The 21,361-nt window shown below is 45.5% G+C and overlaps 1 protein-coding gene across 1 annotated transcript in view; it reads left to right on the top strand.

Annotated features, from left to right (window-relative positions):
* The window catches only part of LOC126088432 (discoidin domain-containing receptor tyrosine kinase B-like), a 209,284-nt gene that overhangs the window by 153,275 nt on the left and 34,648 nt on the right, over positions 1–21,361 (top strand). Inside the window, exons 8-11 of the mRNA XM_049906578.1 lie at positions 2,289–2,496; positions 4,051–4,164; positions 9,563–9,913; positions 18,993–19,159. Of these exons, the coding sequence (XP_049762535.1) occupies positions 2,289–2,496; positions 4,051–4,164; positions 9,563–9,913; positions 18,993–19,159 (840 nt within the window). The remainder of the gene's footprint in view (positions 1–2,288; positions 2,497–4,050; positions 4,165–9,562; positions 9,914–18,992; positions 19,160–21,361) is intronic.

Raw genomic sequence — 21,361 nt, forward strand, 5'->3', positions numbered from 1 at the left:
AACATATCTGCTACTTGATAACCATGAGCTGACGTCTGAATTACGTTTGAGTACTCGATGTCTCTAGGGATTATTATTTTTTTTTTGGACAGATGTAGCACTTAATACTTACGACTGCAGTTGACGACCCCCTTAATATATCGCTGCTGGTTTTAGTCGAGTATGAACACATCCACTCTGCGCTGTGTATTCCAACAAATTTTGTGTTAGTTTTGACACGTTGTCCTTACTCAGCGCTATGAAGACGCCGAAAACTCACAGTGGTCTCTTGGCTTTATCTTAGTGAAGTGCCTTACCAGTGACTTCCATCAGCTTAGGTGTGCAACTGTGCAAACAATTGTTACAGAGCGTCATAATCCAGCACACGCCACTACAAGAGCACGTCACGTGCCCTCGAGCAGTCGTCGTCACAAGATACTCCAGGCGTGGTTGCTGCATACTCTGGAACGACCTGCTCCATTTCACAGAACGTGACGTGCTCTCACCACGATTCGCGAACGCGGCGCGCTCTAGTGGCAGTTCTCGGCTGCAACCGGCGCTTAATATAATGCCATTAATTTTTAGCAATTGTCGAAGAAGGTCGCAGAAAGTTCTCGAAGATGATTCTAGAGTCATCAGTGTCTTGAATAGCACACTGCTGGTACAGTGTACATAATTTTGTACAACTATCTGAGATACATACTAGTAGAAATTAGTTAATCAGTTTCATCTCGGTTTTACATTGTGAACAGTTCCCCTCCAAGTACAGTGTCTAATGTCAGTCAGCGCACGCATCATCTCCATGGATGTACTGACCACCATCACTGCCGGCCCGAGTGGACGAGCGGTTCTAGGCGCCGTAGTCTGGAACCGCGCGACCGCTACGGTCGCAGGTTCGAATCCTGTCTCGGGCATGGATGTGTGTGATATCCGTACGTTAGTTAGGTTTAAGTAGTTCTAAGTTCTAGGGGACTGATGACGTCAGAAGTTAAGTCCCATAGTACTCAGAGCCATTTGAACTACTATCACTCTCAATAACGTTCTTCATTACAAAGGTGTCAACAACTGGATTCATTTCGTAATTTTGAACCTTTTTTTTGTAATAAAGTAAAGTAATAAGAACGACGCAGAATGTTTTAGTACACAAAAGGTGAAAAGAATTTTGAAAATAGCTAGAAGAGATCCTGTTGCATTTCTCTTAACACTTCACTATGCTCTGATCTATGCTATCTGGCTTACACCATGTAGAAGCTCTGTCAATAAATGTCATTATTGGATATTTAGTTTTCACAAACTGAAACGATATACTTTCATGGCACACCAATTATAGTACTAAAAGTACCAAATACAGAAAGCCTTTAACAGCAGATATGTTGTTTCCTATCATTTTGTTATAACAACTCCTACCTAAAACGACGCTTTTTGAGGGATCCTCAGTGTGCTGATGCTTTGAAACAATTAATATTCATAGCACGTAGTCTAGTCTATAATAAACAGCAACACCAAATACAGAGTTTAACTCCATATAATATGGCGTCTCTTAAGTTCTACTTGTGACGTAATACCTTTCTTCTCCACGAGATAAAAACCTGACGTGCAAAATTGTTCAATTTACTCCTCGCAATTTAGTCAACAGGTCTTCGTTCACTTACGATTCCACGCCCCTTGAGCCGGCGGCTTTAGGCCATGTAACTGCACATTGAAAATCCCTGGAACACAGGATGGTGACCAAGATAAAAAAAAAAGTGGTTCAAATGGCTCTGAGCACTATGGGACTTAATTTCGAAGGTCATCAATCCCCCACAACTTAGAACTACTTAAGCCTAACTAACCTGCCCGAGGCAGGATCCGAACCTGCGTGCATAGCGGTCGCGGTGACCAAGAGCAAACAGTAAATACTACTTGCTCTCCTCCCTTTGGCCGTGGAACATATCCTGATTATAGAAATTCCTTTTACCCTTGTAATCCTAAACTGCCTAAGGTATGTCGCTATCCCTCGGCATTGGAAGCGTATACCAGCAAGTTTTTGTATGGAATTTACGTTACTGGTGTACTTACTAAAAAGGTTAGAAATTCCTTACATATTTCAAAAAGTAGGAGCGTTCCTTTTAGTTGTAGCACATCCTCAATATCTGTGGGGCGCACGCCCAGTGTGATGCAGTAAGCAAGAGGTGCGCACTTCCTGTAGTAGTGAGGCGTGGTAACAAAGCCAGCATTGTTAGCAGTCCACCGGCGTGGGCCGTTGGGCCAGAGGCAAGGCAGCGGGGTTGTTAATGAGCAGCGTAGCTGATGAGGGGCCGCTCGCACAGGTGTTCGCCGAGGCGCGCCTGCTCTTCAGTGTGACCGGAAGGGAGTTCCCGGGGGAGCCCATCTCGTTCGTCTACGTGGCCGACCACATCTTCGAGACCCCGCGCAACGTCTCCATCAAGCTGCACCACCGCATCGGGCGCTTCGTCAAGCTGCTGCTCTTCCACGCCAGCGAGTGGATCAGAATCAGCGAGATCACCTTCGACTCAGGTGAGCACCGGCTCCGCAAACAGGTACATAATATCGCACTGTGTTCAACCTGTTCATGCAGACCACAAAATTCTTCTTATATTTCTTTGCTTACCCAGAAAAGTGTTTCGGTAGATTTGTGCTACCTTCAGTAGGTTTCTGGTTTATTAACGTCTTAATTACGAATATGGCCATCTTTGACCAGTCAGGCTCTATAAAGCGTAATCAACCAACAATTAAGATGTCCAAATACGCTGAAACATGTTTGGGAATGGAAAGGATTACAATACGGATTCTGTGGTTTGCATAAGTAAGCGGAACCTTATCCTTTATCTTTTCCTGCAAATACGGCTGTCATGCAGTTTAAAAAAAAGTAATGGCTCACTAACTAAAGGAATAATTCATTACTCAAGCTCATTAGCTAAAGAAATAATTCATTACACTATTCCCTTCACGTCTAATTTCTAAAAAGACCGTGGTGATTTTGAAATCCAATGAAGGAGGGGGGAGGGGGGAGGGAGCACATCAATGAGTTTCTTTCCTTCCCTTTTAAACACAAATCACTTTTTCAAGTCGGTAAATTTATTTAAGATGCTATAAAAACTGCTAGCAACTACTAACTTGATGACATTTGTCGTCACCACATTTTATTGTTTCTTGACATTACCGATTTGGAAAATTTGTTCATCATCAGACTCCTGTATTATATTTAAAGTTCGAACTGTTAATCAGCTGTTTAATGGATGATAAAATTCGAGATTACAGAAGAAAATGGAACGAACATCCACAAAGAATGAAGAGTGAGAGACTTCCCTTAAAGGCAAGAAATTGTAAGTGCCTTGGGAGAAAAGACAGTAGAAGTCCCCTACAGAGATGGGTACCGTATCAGGCAGTTCCTGCCTAATACCTGAAGAGAAGATGAAGATGAAGTGAATGTCATTGTGCCCTGTACTGAAAATATATCACACTGAAACGTGAGGTAGCTTGGGAGTCAACATGGAGATGAACAAAACGTTCGAAACCGATAACTGCAAGACACAGTAAAATAAGCGGAAGAAAGGTTTTGTTTTTTGTATTCGCTGTTTATCAGGGAAGATAACACGTGTTAAACAACATGAATGAAACAACAAAATTTAACTGCAACTATGTGATCTATGACTATCATATTTTTTTCTTTTTTGGATACAGGTAACTGATGCAGAATGTCACTGGTTACAGATGTTGAGGGTTCGGAATAGAACTATCGCATAGCACACAGGTGCAGTCAGAATGCTGCTGCACCACTCAACTGCAGTACGAGATATTGGTTCTCGTTTTACTCCCTTTTCAGTGGCCAAACAGATCTACGCTATCAGTCTTCGATGGCTCACTTGAAGACGATTGCCAGGTGCCGAGTCGAAATATCGTGCGATGAATTAAACGACGACCGGCTGCAAGCCAGAAAATTGTTTGAACATTAACTTCGCCGGGAAAAAATTTTTAGAGTTCACATCAGAGCCCTGTCATGCCCCTTCGCCACTCAGTGGTAATTAAAGACACACAGTCATCAATGTTAACTGCCTGTCTCTCTTACAGATGTCGCCCACGGTAATTTTACCGACGACGACCTGGGCACGTCCGTTGTCCATCCCGTTCTTGCTGGCTCGACGGAGAAACCGAAAACCAGACCAAGTTCCAGTGAACTTCCTGGTAAGTACCTGGAATATTATTATCTCGTAAATATATGCTTAATGAAGTTCAATTCATATTAAGTTACGTAAGACAGTAGCTCTTTTTGAGGAGTGTATTAATTTTTGACTATTCGGAATCCGAGAACAGGTTTCCCATGTTAGCCAGTTGTCTGTGAACTAAGATTCTGTCCACTTCTCTTTAAATTCTCTCCGCTCTTTTCTACTACTGTTTTGACACTTTCATTTCTACCTTTTTCCTGTATTTAGACCATTCAGGTAAATTTAGACTGTCAATCATGTACAAGTGAAGGAAACCTCACTTCATAAATTTTACTATCGTGCAACTGTTTGTAACTGCATCACTGCACTCTGTTGCTTTAAGAACCTAGCTAATTAAGCGTTTTTAGGGATGCTCATTACTGTAACTATAGAGGAGACCACTTCTGTCTATTCTACACCAATGAAAATACGACTATGAATCTATCTCAAGTCAAGCTAAAACGGGAAAACAACTGCAACGACGATGATATGCAAAAATTTAGTAGACATGTGTTGAAATCTGAGTCTCACTGGGAGATGAAATTCTTCTAGTTGCCAGAACCACTACAGTTTGTGAGAAATAAAAAGGTGATTCGTAAAAGGAAAAAGAATTGTTGCCATTTTACTCGTTAATAGGGCACTCGAGAAACTTCTACATCAGGGAGTGTTTATTTTGATATCACTGAATACAATGAGGTCTAGGCTCTCAGATACAATCATCACTGGCAGTGTATCGCAGGCGTTTTGCTAAAGAAAATTAGGTCTATCATATATGATCCACAATCTTTCTGCGGTGTATAAGCTGCACTGACAGCCGCCCGGTCGGCAATCGAACCCGGGTTCCCATGACAGCTGCGCTGATCACTCAGCTACGGAGGCGGACAATACATTTGTAATTTTTATACAGGATGTTACGGGACTGCGGATGTTCAATATAAAATGTCAAACCAAAACACCTTCTGGAGTCTATATTTCCAATCTTATTTTTTTTCTTGCTATCAGTTTCGGCGTTGCACTACGTTATCTTCAAGCTTCTGCGCAAAGACAACAATAATAGCAGTATAAACTACGTAACAAAACACGTGGTGTAAAATTTAAGAAATCGAGTTATATACAGTTTTAACTTAGCTTTAAAAAACCAACGTAGTCTACTGAAAACAAAAGATCTTGCTACGGGAATCAAAAGAGTACGAACCAAATTTCAGAATATTTTGTCATCTACTTCTGTGAAAAGCTCTAATGAATATTTCAGTTAGGGCGATATGAGTAAATTTTTCTTTATAAAAAGAGACATACGCCACTAAAATAGGTTATCTTCGCGTCTTTTAAAAAAAGCCATAGCCGCTTCAGTATCTCAGTAACCAGAAAACTTAGCGTTATCAACTGCAATGCAAAATAACCGTTGCCTACCAGCAGAATTAATTTATTCAGAATTTTATGTAGCACATAGTGTAGGTGAGGTTCACAAAGTACGGTTTTTGTTTTGCTTCATATATATCTTTCCCGAATAGAAAATTTTATTGAAACTCTGCTAAGACATTACTCTGTCATTGCTCAGTTGGGTAAAGATCTTAAATGATAATGATTGTTATTATTGGTATATAATAAATAGAAATATGCTATCTAATATCTGTATCAGGATCGGTACGTGCAAATTAACGAGTGGAAAAATGTTGGTCCATGTTTTGGTGGTATCCATTTTGTCGATCTTAATAAATGCGGTTGTACCGCGGGAAGACGTCATACAGTAATCTGGCTCCTCGTGGTTCTAGTCTTCCTGTCAAATTTGAGTTCAGTTTGTGGACTATTCTTAGCTCTTGTTTCAACGCATCTGTTGAACATAGGTCTCCAATACGCATGTCTTTATTAAGGGTACCTGTCCATAGTTTCTTTTTGTCTTCTTCGTGGTCTTCATCCATCCGCGCTGGGCTGATATGGGGACATTAGTACTGTGCTCTGCGCAACTTTTCGAACACACTTATGCCACCGATCATTGTCTTCCCAAGTTTTCCATAATTGGCTTCACGGCTACCTACAGTCTGAATGATGTCTTTCTTATACGATATTATTCCTGTTATCCAATACTGTGTCAGCAATCTCTTATCTTCGAAGACTGCTCAGCGTCATTGGGCTCTGACCAACACTTTGTGCCAAATACATCAGCAGATCGTGGCAGTGTGCTGAAGTGTGATTTTATAACATTGTATCCACGCTTTCCGATTTAAGTTCTTAGGCTTCGTGACCCGAGCCACTTATATATTAAATTATTCTGGATTGTTGGCTGCGCCATGTAAAACGATGTTCTAATGATTCGGCTACTATTTCAAGTGGCCTTGATCATGGTACGTAATACTACTGGAATAATGCCTCTATTTAAGTCCCCTACAGTTGTTTGAAAGGAACATAAATGGATTTGGACGTACACCGTGCGTTCAAAGAGTTCCGCAGTTTTCCGCAGTTTGTTGTATGATGGATTCCCCCTGAATAGCACAAAGAGCAGTTATCCAGTTTCTTCGCGCAGAAGAGTATTGTTGTTCGCAAACTCATCGCAAGATGAAAGAGGTGTGCGGAGAGCAGTGTGTCTCACGTTGCACAGTATTCCGTTGGTGGTAGCGTTATGAGGTAAGATGTATGGCCAACAAGACCACAAAGCTTCCGGAAAACTTTCGATGAGAGATCTTGGAACATTCTCCATATAGCCCCGATATGTCCATGTGACTCGCTTACCTTTGACACCTCGTAACAACCAGTGAAAGGTCAGAGCTTCACTTGTCACAAGAAAGTGCAGGATACCGCGGAAAACTGTATCCGCTAGCAATCCAGTAGTTTCTCAGCGGAAACCATCCACTCCTTTCCTACGCGCTGGGCAATGGCAATTACGTGTAATTGTATTGTTCCGCATGCAATCACGTCAGTGTGAACGTCACCTTTGCTCGACATCAACATGCAACCTCCAGTTACTGATGGCAGGTGGGGACGCTTGCAGTGGAGTGTATGGAAAACGTATCCTGGGGGCGGGGAGAGAGGGGACGTGGAAAACAGTGCAGTCGTTACCATAATGCGGAAACGGAGTGATTTATCCGACGTTCAAAAGAGAATGATAACTGACTTTCGGGCCAGGTGTGGAAGCATTTCGCCCGCATCTCGTGGTCGTGCGGTAGCGTTCTCGCTTCCCACGCCCGGGTTCCCGGGTTCGATTTCCGGCGGGGCCAGGAATTTTCTCTGCCCCGTGATGGCTGGGTGTTGTGTGCTGTCCTTAGGTTAGTTATGTTTAAGTAGTTCTAAGTTCTAGGGGACTGATGACCATAGATGTTAAGTCCCATAGTGCTGAGAGCCATTTGAACCTGGAAGCATTTCCGAAACGGCTAAGTTTGTAAACTGTTAGCTTGCCGCCGTTGATAAAGTGTAACGTGCACGGCAAAAGGGCCTATCCAAAACCGGTGCCCACGCTATTGCGGTGCACCACGGGGCATAGCCGACGAGGATGCACGACGGCTGTGACGGTATGTACGGGAGAGTAGACGTGCAAGTGCTGAGCAAATGACAACCCACATGAACCAAGGGGCTACCAACAATGTCTCCTTAGCGAACGTTGCCGTGTATGTGCCTCCTCAGCAGGCGACAAGTTCGTGCACCCATGCTAACAGCCGAGCGGTTCTAGGCGCTACAGTGTGGAACCGCGTGGCCGCTACGGTCGCAGGTTCGAATCCTGCCTCGGGTATGGATGTGTGTGATGAACCTTAGGTTACTTAGGTTTAAGTACTTCTAAGTTCTAGGGGACTGATGAACTCAGAAGTTAACTCCCTTAGTGCTCAGGGCCATTTTGAACCATGCTAACAGCTGTGATTCTTCAGTTTCTCCCGACGTATTTGTTGCTCGAACAATCCACGGGTATACTGCCGGCTCATACTGTCCAACGAGCACAATATTTCGGCGATCAGACATGTGACCATCGTCAGGTGCACTGACGAACTGAGCTCCTGAGGGCGGGCGGCCGATTTAAATCCCCTCGCCCCGCGGACCGCTCTCTTCGCCGTCCGCGCCCGCGCGCCGGCGGTCGCGAAGACGTGGGCGTCGGACTACGTCGTAGCGACGATGTGCCAGCTACGTCCGCCCTGGTCGCCAGTTCGTACTTCTTGCTGAGAGTCTTCTAAATTACATTCAATGCCGGATCCCAAGCCTTGCTGAGATTGTAGCCGCAATCTCGGTTGGTAAGATCTTCCCTGGTGCGAATTTCGATAGCCTCCCTTATAACGCTGTCCCAATATTTAGAGGTCTGAGCCAGGATCTTGGTACGCTCATAATCCATCTCGTGTTTCTCGGACAAACAATGCTCTGCTACCGCCGACGTATTTGGATATTTCAGTCGAGTGTGCCTTTGATGTTCTCGGCAACGATCTTCGATGGTGCGTACTGTTTGTCCGATATTAGTCTTCCCACACTCAAGGGAATTTGGTATATGCCGGCCTTCCTCAAACCGACGTCGTCTTTCACACTTCCCAGTAATGCCCGTGTTTTATTGGGCGGGCAAAGACCGTTTTAACTCGGTGTATCTTTAATATACGGGCGATTTTCCCCGATAGTGCGCCATTGTACGGAATAAAGGCAGTGGCTACCTCTTCTTCCGTGACTTCACCCGTCTCCACAGGTTGTGCTGTGGTGGTGGGACGGAGAGCGCGTCTAATCTGCCATTCCGAGTACCTATTTTTTCGGAACAAGGTTTTGAGGTGTTCCAATTCCTGGGGGCAGATTCTGTGCGTCTGAGATGCTGCGCGCCCTGTGTACTAGTGTTTTTAGTATTCCATTCCTCTGACAAGGGTGGTGGCAGTCTGTTCTCCCTCGGCACTCTGGTGTCTACGGGAAGGACAATGAAAAGTGCCACACAAGTCGCAATGTACGTGCGTCGTTCGAAGAGCACAAGGATGGGTTTCCTTTACTCCCCTGGCCACCACCGTATCAAGATTTAAACCCATCAAGAATATGTGGCACCAACTCAATCGGTTTGTTTGCGCCATGGATCCTCAATCCAGAAACCACGGCACTGGTGTCTGATTGGCTCCATATCCCTGTCTGTAGCTTCAGGAGTCCAATTGTCTCTCTTGTTGCTCATCTCGCAGCGGTCCGCGCTGCTAAATGTGTTTACTCAGGCTTTTGACAGGTGGTACCTTTAATGTGACTGGTGAGTGGGTAATATTGTTATTGATGTTTCCTTAGATATAACCTTTTCATCTGGGCACACCTGGTGCGCATACCGTTCTTCCCTGAGGTTGGTCTTCACTGACAGGGGCTCGAAACGCATCGCGTTGCGCGACGCCCTACGCCTCGCCCAGATGAAGCCGTAGCTCGTCCTTTTACACGAGGTGTCTCGCTGTCGGCAGTGACGACGGCGCGCGAGGAGCCGACCAGCTACCTGGCGGCGGTGGTGGGCGTGCTGTCGGCGGTGGCGCTGCTGCTGGCGGCGCTGGTGTACGTGGCCGTGGCGCGCCACCGCCGCCGCAAGGCCTTCCCGTCGCCGCTGCCCTGCAAGGTGTCCGCCGCGGCGGGCGGCGGCGCCGGCTCTGCCGCCGACGAGGCGGCGGCGTTCCGCGGCGACGCGGTCCGCGACTGCGAGGCGCTGCGCGGCACGCTGGATCCGCTGCTGCGGCCCGCGCACCGCGACTTCCAGGACTACCAGGAGCCCTTCTACAGTTACAGCAGCGTCATCGACAAGTGCCTCGCCACGCAGTCTGGTAAGCGAGCCGCTCGGGATCGCGTGTCCACCTCGCTCCAATTTCACCTCATTCCCACTGCTGTCCATCTCGTCCCGCAGCTGTAACTAACCTCCCAGAAGTATAGTATTTCCTCATCCTCGTCGTACCGGCATCGAGGGAGCTGGGAAGTAGCTCGGAAGTGAATACGGGATACTGGCTGTTCCAGTTGCAGTAGTATTCGTTCGGGCTTTCTAACACACACACACACACACACACACACACACACACACGCACGGATGCGCACACACAGACACACACACACATACACACACACACACACACACACACACACACACACACACACACACACACACAAGCGGAGAGAGAGAGAGAGAGAGAGAGAGAGAGAGAGAGCGAGCGAGAGAGAGTTAGACAAGAAACTGCCCACTGCATAATAAGGGGTTGTCTAATTTTTTTCCAACTTTATTGATACATACATAAACCCACTTTCTAACACTTTTCAGTGGGTGTATTAACACTTAACTCTGCTATTAGTTTTACAAAATTGGTTTATTAATATGACCACACTTTCTAGCAAATAAACAAAATAAGATTATTTATCAATGAACGGTCTCTTAGCCTCTCTGGAATCCTCCCAGAGAGCTTACCCGTCCCTAGCCACGTGGAGGCGGACCGCTACTACTAGAAGAAACCACTCCATTTACACCACTCTTTCATTCCCTCCACCACCATATTGCACTAACTACAACGACAAGCTACTACAAGTCAGAGACTTAAACAAACAATATACACTGCTGGCCACCGTAAATGCAACACCAAGAAAGACAAGAGGTAGCACAACAAAATTTATTTTGTAGGTAACATGTTGACCAAGTATCAAATGATTACGTTTACAGACGTCTGTGACATGTGGTTCGTGCCAGAATCAATAGCCAGAGTAGCCGCCATTGTTGGAGATCACCGCTGCCACACGTCTCGGCATTGAGTCAAAGAGACGTTGGATGTGTTCCTGGGGTACAGCAGCCCAAGCAGTTTCCACACGTTGCCAAAGATCATCTGGTGTGGCAGTTGGGGATGTAATCTGGGTCACTCGTTGAGCAACCATGGACCACATGTTTTCTATGGGCGAAAGATCCGGAGAGCGAGCCGGCCAGGGAAGCAATTCAATCTGGTTATTGACGAAGAATCTTTGGACAATTCGTGCCACGTGTGGTCGCGCATTATCCTGTTGAAATAATGCTGTGGCCGAGCCCTGAAGGTAAGGAAGGACAACTGGCTCCAGCACCTCGGATATGTAGCGCCGGCTATTTAAAGTACCGGCAATACGTACTAGAGGCGTGCGAGAGTAATATCCAATACCGCCCCATACCATAATACCCGGTGCAAGACCAGTGTGGCGGTGCATAATGCAGCTGTCCAGCATCCTCTCTAAACAGTGTCTCCACACTCGAATCCGACCATCGTGGTGCTGCAGACAGAAGCGTGCCTCGTCAGTAAAGACAACGTCATTCCATTCTGCTGTCCACATCCGTCTGTCATCACACCATTGGCGACGGAGACGTCTGTGGTTCTGCGTCAATGATAGACGAAGCAATGGACGTCTTGCGGACAGACCACTCTGCTGTGAACGGCGTCAAATGGTACGCGCAGACACTGGATGATGCGTTACAGACGCAATGTGCTGTGCTATGGTTCGGGATGTCACTGAGCGATCCGTCACTGCCAAGCGCACAATTTGCCTATCAGTACGTGCAGTGGTGCACCGAGGTGAATGCGATCGACCACGTCGGTCCGTCGTACCCTCTTGCATCCAACGGTCACATATCCGCATTACAGTTGTTTGGTTTCGTCCAACACGACTAGCGATTTCTCTGTATGATAATCCACAATCTCGGTAAGCCACTATCCTTCCTATGTCGAACTCGGATACTTGATCAAAAGATGTTCGCTGTTGTCTACGAGGCATAACTGATCGTCTTGTGAAACAACCACAAGGTAAACACACGTGCCGAACGTACACTCGTTGAAATCGCCAAGCCTTAAATGGCGCTATGAGGTGGCGCCACAGGCGCGCGTGATGTGCCTCTGCGCTGAAATTCTAATCAGTTGCATATCTCATCGCTGCAAACTCATGGTGTAAATTTCACTTGATTCGGATGCTTCCTTCAGGGTGTTGCATTTACGATGGCCAGCAGTGTTTTTACATTTGCGCAGTAGATCTAAAGCGCCTTTACCCTCTCCGAAGGTAGGCTCGCTGAGCCTCCCTTGAGATTTTGTTTACCAATTTTGCGAAGTTGTTGAACAATTCGCCATTCGTCAATATTTCCTTAACATTCCTTGTTTGTAGAAGCCGTTTCTCAACTGAGACAGCCTGTTCGTATATTGGACACCCGAACACTGTATGTTCAGGCGATCCCTCGTGGGCACCACAGTCACACTCTGGTGTTGGCCTTTTCCCTGTTCTATGCAGGTACGCGGGATAGTGACCATGACCAGTAAGGAAGTGAACTAGGCCATGCGAGGGCTTCATTACCTTGTTCTTTAGCCTTTCCCTTACCGTGGGTAGAAACCTGTGGACTCTACGGCCCGTATTAGACCAATCCCATTCGTCCTGTCAAGCATTTTTTCTGTAATAGCTTTAACACTTATCAGAGGAGTGCACATAATATTTTGCACTTTGTCTATCATCTGTTCAAGCAAGCCAATAGAAGGCTGCGTGTTGCCTTATTATCAGGTCTAGTGGACATAGATCCACTGCATCTGTGGAACTGAATGCCCCAATACATCTCATCAAAACATTCCTCTGTATTCGCCTGACAGCAGCGGCAGGCCGCACACTGGATGCGTGCCCTACTATTGGAGCCAATATACTGTTATGATAAATAATGATTGCCTTTGACGGCAAATGGAATCGTCTGTGTCCAGTTGATACTAATTTGTTGAACAGAGCTAAGGACTTAGTCGTCATTTCCTCGATATGCGGAATGAAACTCCATGTCTCATCTAGATATACCCCTAAGTAAAGGGCATATCTCTGTGGCGACACTATCTGGCCATTAAATCTGACTATTGGGTCCCTATTTAACCTGCCTTTCAAGAGCATATATAGTAATTTCTGTGGCGCAATTGACAGACCAGTAACAAGCCGCGAGCGATCTTCAATCACATTGCAAGTGTCACCTTCTACTAGAATTACGAGATCATCCGCATATGCGACGACGCCCAGAACTGCAGTATCTCCCTGAAAGACATTCAGCAGTGTTTCCACGTTGATATCCCAAAAATTGGGAATACTCACAGATCCCTGGTGACAACCCTGGGATATTCTTTTAGCTACAACGACTCCAGGAGCCGTTATCTTAGCAGTTCTTCTATCACAGTAGGCCTCCCGACAACCATATAGCAGCTGCGGGCACCCGATATGTCTAAGGCGAGAGAAGAGTGCCGGCCACCACAGGTTATCGAAGGCCCCTGAGATGTCTATCATTATACCTAGAACATACCTTGATGTGGCTGGGTGAACAATCCAACAAACGTCACTGATCGCATCCTGAGTGGAGCGAGCCTTTCGGAAGCCGAACTGCCTATCACTCATACCATGCAGGGCCCGGTGACTCAAGAGTCGGTCAGCCAGTCAGCAGCTACTCACAGAGGCCCAATGTGTGCAGTAATTTACGCGTAGCAGCGAAATTTGGTAAATATACTAATGCGTTAGGGCGGAACCGGTTTACGCTAGAAAAAATTTGTTCCACGTTTGGCCACCAGGTGCAAATCTGGCACTGTGAATGCGAGGAAGTTGTCTCATGTGTAATGGATTGGAAACAGGGCGTGTGCAGAAAAGGTCAAACGAATGACAACTGCATAAGCTGACTTTCTTATTAACCATTATGATTCGTCAAAAGACGGCGTTGTTCTCATACCATTATACGAACAGTGTACAGGGCCAGATCTGCACCTGGTGGCCGAAAGTGGAACTTCTTTTGTTCCAGCGTAAATCGGTTCCGTGTCAACTCATTAGCATCTCTATCACAACGTTTCGCTACCATACAATAATAGCAGCCCAAATTAGACCTCCGTGAGCAGCTGCAATTTAATTACAGTATAACCATCCGGTACCAGTTACTCAGTCACGACCAGTGTCGAACGTTGAAGTCCATTGTCAAGTGATAATGACAGCTCTTGCTGAAATGTAGGGGCAGTTGAACTTTATTATTATTTATTTACAATACATACATAAAAATATGTTCCCAAGTTTTATTGCCCTTCAGTGTCGGCATTGCTTATAACCCATTGCCAGCGATGCGGAAATCGTAGGATGCCCATAGCAGCGACAGTTGCGTTTTTAGAACGACTGGAGCGGCCCATTTCTCAATGAATTTCTGTTACTGTTCTGAAGTGAATGCCGTTAAGTGCTACCTTCAAATTAGGTTTCATGTTGAAGTTACAAGGACTTACATCCTGGGTGTGCTGTGGGTGGTGCAGCACTTCCCAGCACTATCAATCGAACAAATTAGTCACAACTTGTGCCATATGCTTCCGAGCGTTATTGCTGCAAAATGATGGGAGGATCCTACAGAAGCGCCCTTTATTTCTCTAAGCTGTTCATTTCTTTAACACGGCCTGCCAAAAGTCTCACTTGTGACCTTAATGATTCCTAAATTGAAAGAAAACTTCATGCTATTCCCTTCAGTACTAGTACAGAGATTCGTTGGTAATAGACCGCTTCACTCTCACAACCGACGCTCCTAAGGGCATCCTACGACTTCTGCATGGCTGGCAACTTGTTATGCGCAATGCCAGTGACTACTCTGAAGGTGAGTAAAACCTTAAACCATTATCTATTTTGTATAGGTTGTAAATAAATAGTTGCCGCCATTAAAGTTTCAACCCTAGGAGTCATTTTAGAGGGGATATTATCTGAAAACGGGGAAATCCTCTGACATAAAAGCTTTTACAGAGAGCAGATTATTATGGCCCGGCACCTGCGAATGAGCATCTCGAAAATGGCGAACTGGTCGACTGCTCGCATTTTGCGGTCGTCAGCGCCTATAGAAAGTACAAGAGTGCAGTGTCTGTATTTTACAGCGTCATTAATATGCAGTCTCCTTCAAACATGCACACAAGTCAGAAGGACATTGAATACTTCTATAAAGACACTAAAACAAAAAAAGTTGTACAATTGTACTACACGCCATGAGAAGCCAGAATGACCATAACAACGATGTCCCTCCCTGTGCAGGAATCACAGAAAGTGGGCAAGCAACAAAGAACGATAACACATTGAGGTTTGGATTGGTTCACGAAGCGTGCCTTGCATGGACAACCGTACTTGTTAACAGGAACGCTCAAGTACGTAATCAAGATTCAAGTACCGGTTCAATATAAATTTTCACGTCTCACTAATAAACTGTAGATCTGAAGCCTAATCGTATTTGCAATTTGGGAAAACTTTCGTCTATCTATGGGAAGTGGTTAAAGGGCGGGTGAAATCATGTGCAGGCGACGAGGCATTGGATGTCTGCGCCTCACCATTGAACAAAGAGGCGAGCGATTTGTCCGGCTTCTTAAGCACGACAGACGGCAATCTCACACAGGGTACACTGCTGGTGAAGGCACAAGTGATTCATGTGGCGCCGTTTACATCAGGTGCTACGTACTTCCGAAAATCTTCCAAACACTTGTCGGAACCAAAGAGCGCAGAATCGCTGCTGTATTGCGTTCAAAAGATGGTCCATGAAGTTGCTAAGCAGATGATCCCATTGTCTCAGCTCATCACTGTCTATACATGCCATACCTATCATTTTAGCGTTAATCTCTCTACAGGAGAGTTGCTATGCGGTCAGGTTATGTTTCCCATGAATCCTATACTTCACGTCAGGGAAACGCTGTGATAGTTGTTTGTTAGGACCACGACCGATCCCTTTCTCTACACTGCTCCTTGCAACAGGATGTTTTCCTTTACCTATATTCAACTGATTGCATCGCACCATTCGACAGAAATATTTCACCGGAAAACAATTACTTACTCATCTAGTAAGGCATACATCCTAATATAACAAACTTTAGTAAATAATAACATGGCAAAGGCGTCCCTCAATTCCAAACCATCACAGCCTCATTTTCAATTTGATGGGAAAAATGTACAAACGGCAATAATATTGAAAGAGTGACTTATAATAAAGCAGATCAACATAGGCTGATTAATATGCTTATCCTGCTCCCGTTTCTAAAGCAAATTCCTTTACCTTTGCTGCTTGCATCGTTTTGCAGCTTCACTTATCTGTCCTACTCAGTTAACGCAGTTATTCACTCTGGAATCTCTGGTGAGCAATTTCTGAACATTTTGTAATTGGTACCCGTTAGTTAAGTGGTTTTAAAAATCTTTTATTTTTCGACATAATCTCGAAGTCAATCCAGCGAAGTTATTCCATTTGTGTTGTCCCTCTGGAAGTGCTGTAAAATAATCGTATATAGCTGTAATCGATTATTGTTTGGACAAAAAACGCAAACCAGAAAGGGAGACTTATGCTTTTTTGAAAAGATGGAAGTCTGAGAGAGATACACAGCTGGAAAATAGGGTGAATTTTCCGGCACTGTCTTGAAGAAAGATTTTTTTTCTGTTAACCAGGTCCCTTTCTGAATATTTGCAGCCTGTATGTAATAAGTTTCGAATTATATCCATAAATTATGCAATTAATAGTGAAAATTTTTCAGTGGTGTGGCCCAGATGAGACTCATACAGCGCAATGCTCATTATATGACAAATCTTTTGTCATGCAAGATGAGGAAGCGAAATGTTCGTTCTTTTCTCTGAATTGATCGTTGAGTTTGGCCATTGTAAGCAACCGAAACACTGTCAAAGCGGGAACAATAAACTGGTTGTATATCAGGTTGTATTTATGATTAGTGGGTCGCCATACCATAGAAAAGTTGTAGGACAATGTAAAGGATCTTAGAATCGAAGTCAAGACTCAGATCGGCAGGTATTTTTATATGCTGTAATTACTGATGTAAATTACAATAAAATTACCGGAGAGAAAAAGCTCTCTAAAACTCAGATTCAATTTACAAGATTACTGTAGCACTTTGGAATGGTACCTAAAGGTGTGGAAGACGGTATGGAGAAAATGCAACAAGATCTGCTCATCTGTGGAGCTCGTGAAATAAAAGCCAACGATATAACAGTACGCCACAAATTATAACCGAACTAAACAACACAAATTGTGTGACAGAATAATCAAGTAACGAGCTGCTCAGAGTGTAGAAAGGGATACCGCAATTTTCGACACTTAAATTTCTCCAAATCAGCTAGTGTGTGCCAATTAGCAGCAGAGGGCGGCTTGGGATGACTCTCTCAGTAGTGGACAGAAGCCAAATGCCCCGAATCCAAGCCCTCCACAGTCTACTATCAGAAAACGCCTCATGAGGGAATGACTCAAAGCAGTTACCAATCTGGTGGGCAATTTCACAAAAACAAGAAATAAAACAAGAGGAATGCAGCAGAAACCTCCCACTCTTAGCATACAAAACACACATTAACAAACAGGAGGTTGGTACCAGCTCGTGTGGCCTCGTTGGACAGGCCTCACAACAAGTGCAGTGACGACGTAACTAAAACAAAAATTTAGAAGTGAAAGGAACTATCTTTCTCATACTGGCCTGAGCCCTGTCGCAGTGTCTTGACCTTTAATGTTCATGCAGGAAGACAAAAAATTCAAACACAGTTATTCTCTACGGGCATCTGTGACGACGTGACGCCCCTTGCCTACAGCTAGGCCGAGATTCTGTCCAAAATAGCACGAAGCCGGTGGCAGTGTCATTTCCACGAAAACTGTCCCTCTCGCACTTCTAGTACTGAGATTCATAGACTGCTTTCTGCCACCGACACGACCCTGAGACCACACTGCTAATGCACAGTCCCAGTGCGAAAAATGCAAAACTTTACTCCCGAGCACACAAGCCCAGTACTCAGAAAATAACAATCGTGAAGTACGAGCAGTTGCAGAGAAATGAAATAACATCGCATGGTGATACGTGACGGTAATGTCACAACAGAATTTTTTTATTTGTTTTTTTTTTTATGGGGCTCAACTGCTGTGGTCATCAGTCCCCTAGAACTTAGAACTACTTAAACCCAACTAACCTAAGGACATCACACACACCCATGCCCGAGGCAGGACTCGAACCTGCGACCGCAGCAGCAACGCGGCTCCGGACTGGAGCGCGCAGAACCGCACGGCCACCACGGCCGGCCAGAAATTTTTTTTTTTTTCATGGCCTTTCTCGCTGATGACATCTTGTCTCCTTAGGATCTGAAGAACCACTTAAGTTGAATTATTTCTATTGTTTTTTGGTTACGGTGTGCAGTAGTGAATCCGTCTTTCATCCATTGTCACATACCAATAAAGGAAATCATTATTGTCTTTAGAATACGCCAAATAATCCGCGGAAGTTGTCTTGCCGTCGGCAGGCGGGGCACCGATCTTGCAAAACGCCTCCGCGTTGGAGTTCATCATGCAAAATATTGCCAGAACTTCCATTGCAATCCCTGTATTTTTGACAATTTTTCACACCCTCATACGCCGATCTTTGAAGAGTAAGTATTTCAAATTCGCGACGATATTTGGCGTGGTTGGGCTTTTCAGGCTTTGTTCTCGTGGATGATAACCTTGGACACTTTAATGACATCGTTTTAATTTTACAGCCTATTTGTTGCAACTCAAGAGTCACTACAAGCAGTAATGATTCTCGAATAAATTTCAGTTCGTCGCGGCGTAACACTTGATTTGCAACAATCAGGAGATCTCATGCCGTGGCCCTACTTCAGACAGCTCGCTGCAGCCAACTGCTGAGTGGAATAACTTGTAATTGCGCACGAATCCTGGAAAAGGAAATCTCGTATCTAGTGCTGTCATCTACGAGCGAGGCCGAGAAATTTACAGATCATCCTCGTACTATATAGTACGTAGGTCAGATAAAGTAATTCCTGTCCCAACCGCCTGATTTGCTCTACGTCACGGGTAGCCCTTACACACTGACCAATCGCGGACATTCTCGCAGCCGTTCTGTATCGCCACTGTGCCGCTGTGTCTGGCAGAGACGTCGCACGAGTACGCGGTGCCGGAGCAGGGCGGGCTGTCGCTGCCGCCGTTCCTGGCGACGCCGCCGCCGGCGCGCAGCGACCGCCACACGCCGGCCGCCTCCTCCACCAGCCGCAGCACCACCTCCACCGCCACCAAGTCGGACAGCTCCGCCAGCAACAAGGTCGGTACCCTCTCAGTCAGCTCCTCCTCACGCACGTAATCACAACAAAATACACTACTGGCCATTAAAATTGCTACCCCAAGAAGAAATGCAGATGATAAACGGGTATTCATTGGAAAAATATATTATACTAGAATTGACTTGTGATTACATTTACACGCAATTTAGGTGCATAGATCCTGAGAAATCAGTACCCAGAACAACCACCTCTGGCCGTAATAACGGCCTTTATACGGCTGGGCATTGAGTCAAACGGATGGCGTGTACAGGTACAGCTGCCCATGCAGCTTCAACACGATACCACAGTTCATCAAGAGTAGTGACTGGCGTACTGGGACGAGCCAGTTGCTCGGCCACCATTGACCAGACGTTTCCAATTGGTGAGAGATCTGGAGAATGTGCTGGACAGGGCAGAAGTCGAACATTTTCTGTATACAGAAATGCCCGTACAGGATCTGCAACATGCGATCGTACATTATTCTGCTGAAATGTAGGGTTTCGCAGGGGTCCAATGAAGAGTAGAGCCACGGGTCGTAACACATCTGAAAAGTAACGTCTACTGTTCAAAGCGCCGTCAATGCGAACAAGAGGTGACAGAGACGTGTAACCAATGGCACTCCATACCATCACGCCCGGTGATACACCAGTATGGCGATGACGAATACACGCTTCCAATGTGCGTTCACCGCGATGTCGCCAAACACGGATGCGACTATCATGACGCTGTAAACAGAACCTGGATTCATCCGAAAAAATGACGTTTTGCAATTCGTTCACCCAGAATTGTCGTCAGGTACACCATCGCAGGCGCTCCTGTCTGTGATGCAGCGTAAAGGGTAACCGCAGCCATAGTCTCCGAGCTGATAGTCCATGCTGTTACAAACGTCGTCGAACTGTTCGTGCAGATGGTTGTTGTCTTTCAACCGTCCCCATCTGTTCACTCAGGGATCGAGACGTGGCTGCACGATCCGTAACATGCGGATAAGATGCCTGTCATCTCGACTGCTAGTGAAATGAGGCCGTTGGGATCCAGCACGGCGTTCCGTATTACCCTCCTGGATACACCGATTCCATATTCTGCTAACAGGCATTGGATCTCGACCAACGCGAGCAGCAACGTCGCGATACGATAAACCGCAATCGCGATAGGCTACAATCCGACCTTTATCGAAGTCGGAAACGGGATGGTATGCATTTCTCCTCCTTACGTGAGGCATCAGAACAACGTTTCACCAGGCAACGCCGGTCAACTGCTGTTTGTGTATGAGAAATCGGTTGGAAACTTTCCTCATGTCAGCACGTTGCAGGTGTCACCACCGGCGCCAACCTTGTGTGAATGCTCTGAAAAGCAAATCATTTGCTTATCACAGCGTCTTCTTCCTGTCGGTTAAATTTCACGTCTGTAGCACTTCATCTTCGTGGTGTAGCAATTTTAATGGCCAGTTGTGTATCTCTGGCGGATACGAAAGCTTTTCATTTATGGCCTTCATATTTTTGTATGTATCCTCCTTTATTCATATGCTTCTGCGGAAAATTAAACTGATACTGTGCCAAGTGAGAATTCAGTGCTCTTCATCATTTATTGAACAGGCGTCCAGTCCTACACACTTAATTTACATGTTAAACTACCTCTAACCCCTATTGTAAACAAACGTAAAAAGTCTCTTACTTAACGCCTACAGGCGGCCCACAACTGGCTTAAGCTAATTGAACATACCCATTGCATTCATCCACCGTTCTTCATATTTGCAAAGTCTAGATCCAACCCATCTTCTGGTATACTAGTAATGCCCGTATATCTGCTCTATCCAGTTTATACCAGTCTCCCCAGTTATGTCAGCACCATGCTCCGTTATGTTTACCGTATCTGCTTACACCCTCCTACTCTAATGCTATACGAATCTATCAACTTCTCTTCCCTCCACACTCGCGCTTAACTTCTCCGTAATCCTGTACACCCTGAAACTCCAGAACTCTTTTCTCCATAGCAAACAGCCGTGACTTGTTGCCGGACCAACACCCAAACGTCCCACCAACTATGCACTGTCATATGCCACCAACAAAACTGCAACATCATTCTCCTCGCAGACAATTCAGTTCATTCTGACATACATCGTCACCTTAGTATCTAATCCACTTCTGTTACCCTTTCCGACATCTCATTTCCCTTCTCTTTTCCCATACTTTTCAGCTCTCTCCATA

The sequence above is a fragment of the Schistocerca cancellata genome, chromosome 1 (assembly GCF_023864275.1).
Source record: "Schistocerca cancellata isolate TAMUIC-IGC-003103 chromosome 1, iqSchCanc2.1, whole genome shotgun sequence".
Classification (NCBI taxonomy): domain Eukaryota; kingdom Metazoa; phylum Arthropoda; class Insecta; order Orthoptera; family Acrididae; genus Schistocerca; species Schistocerca cancellata.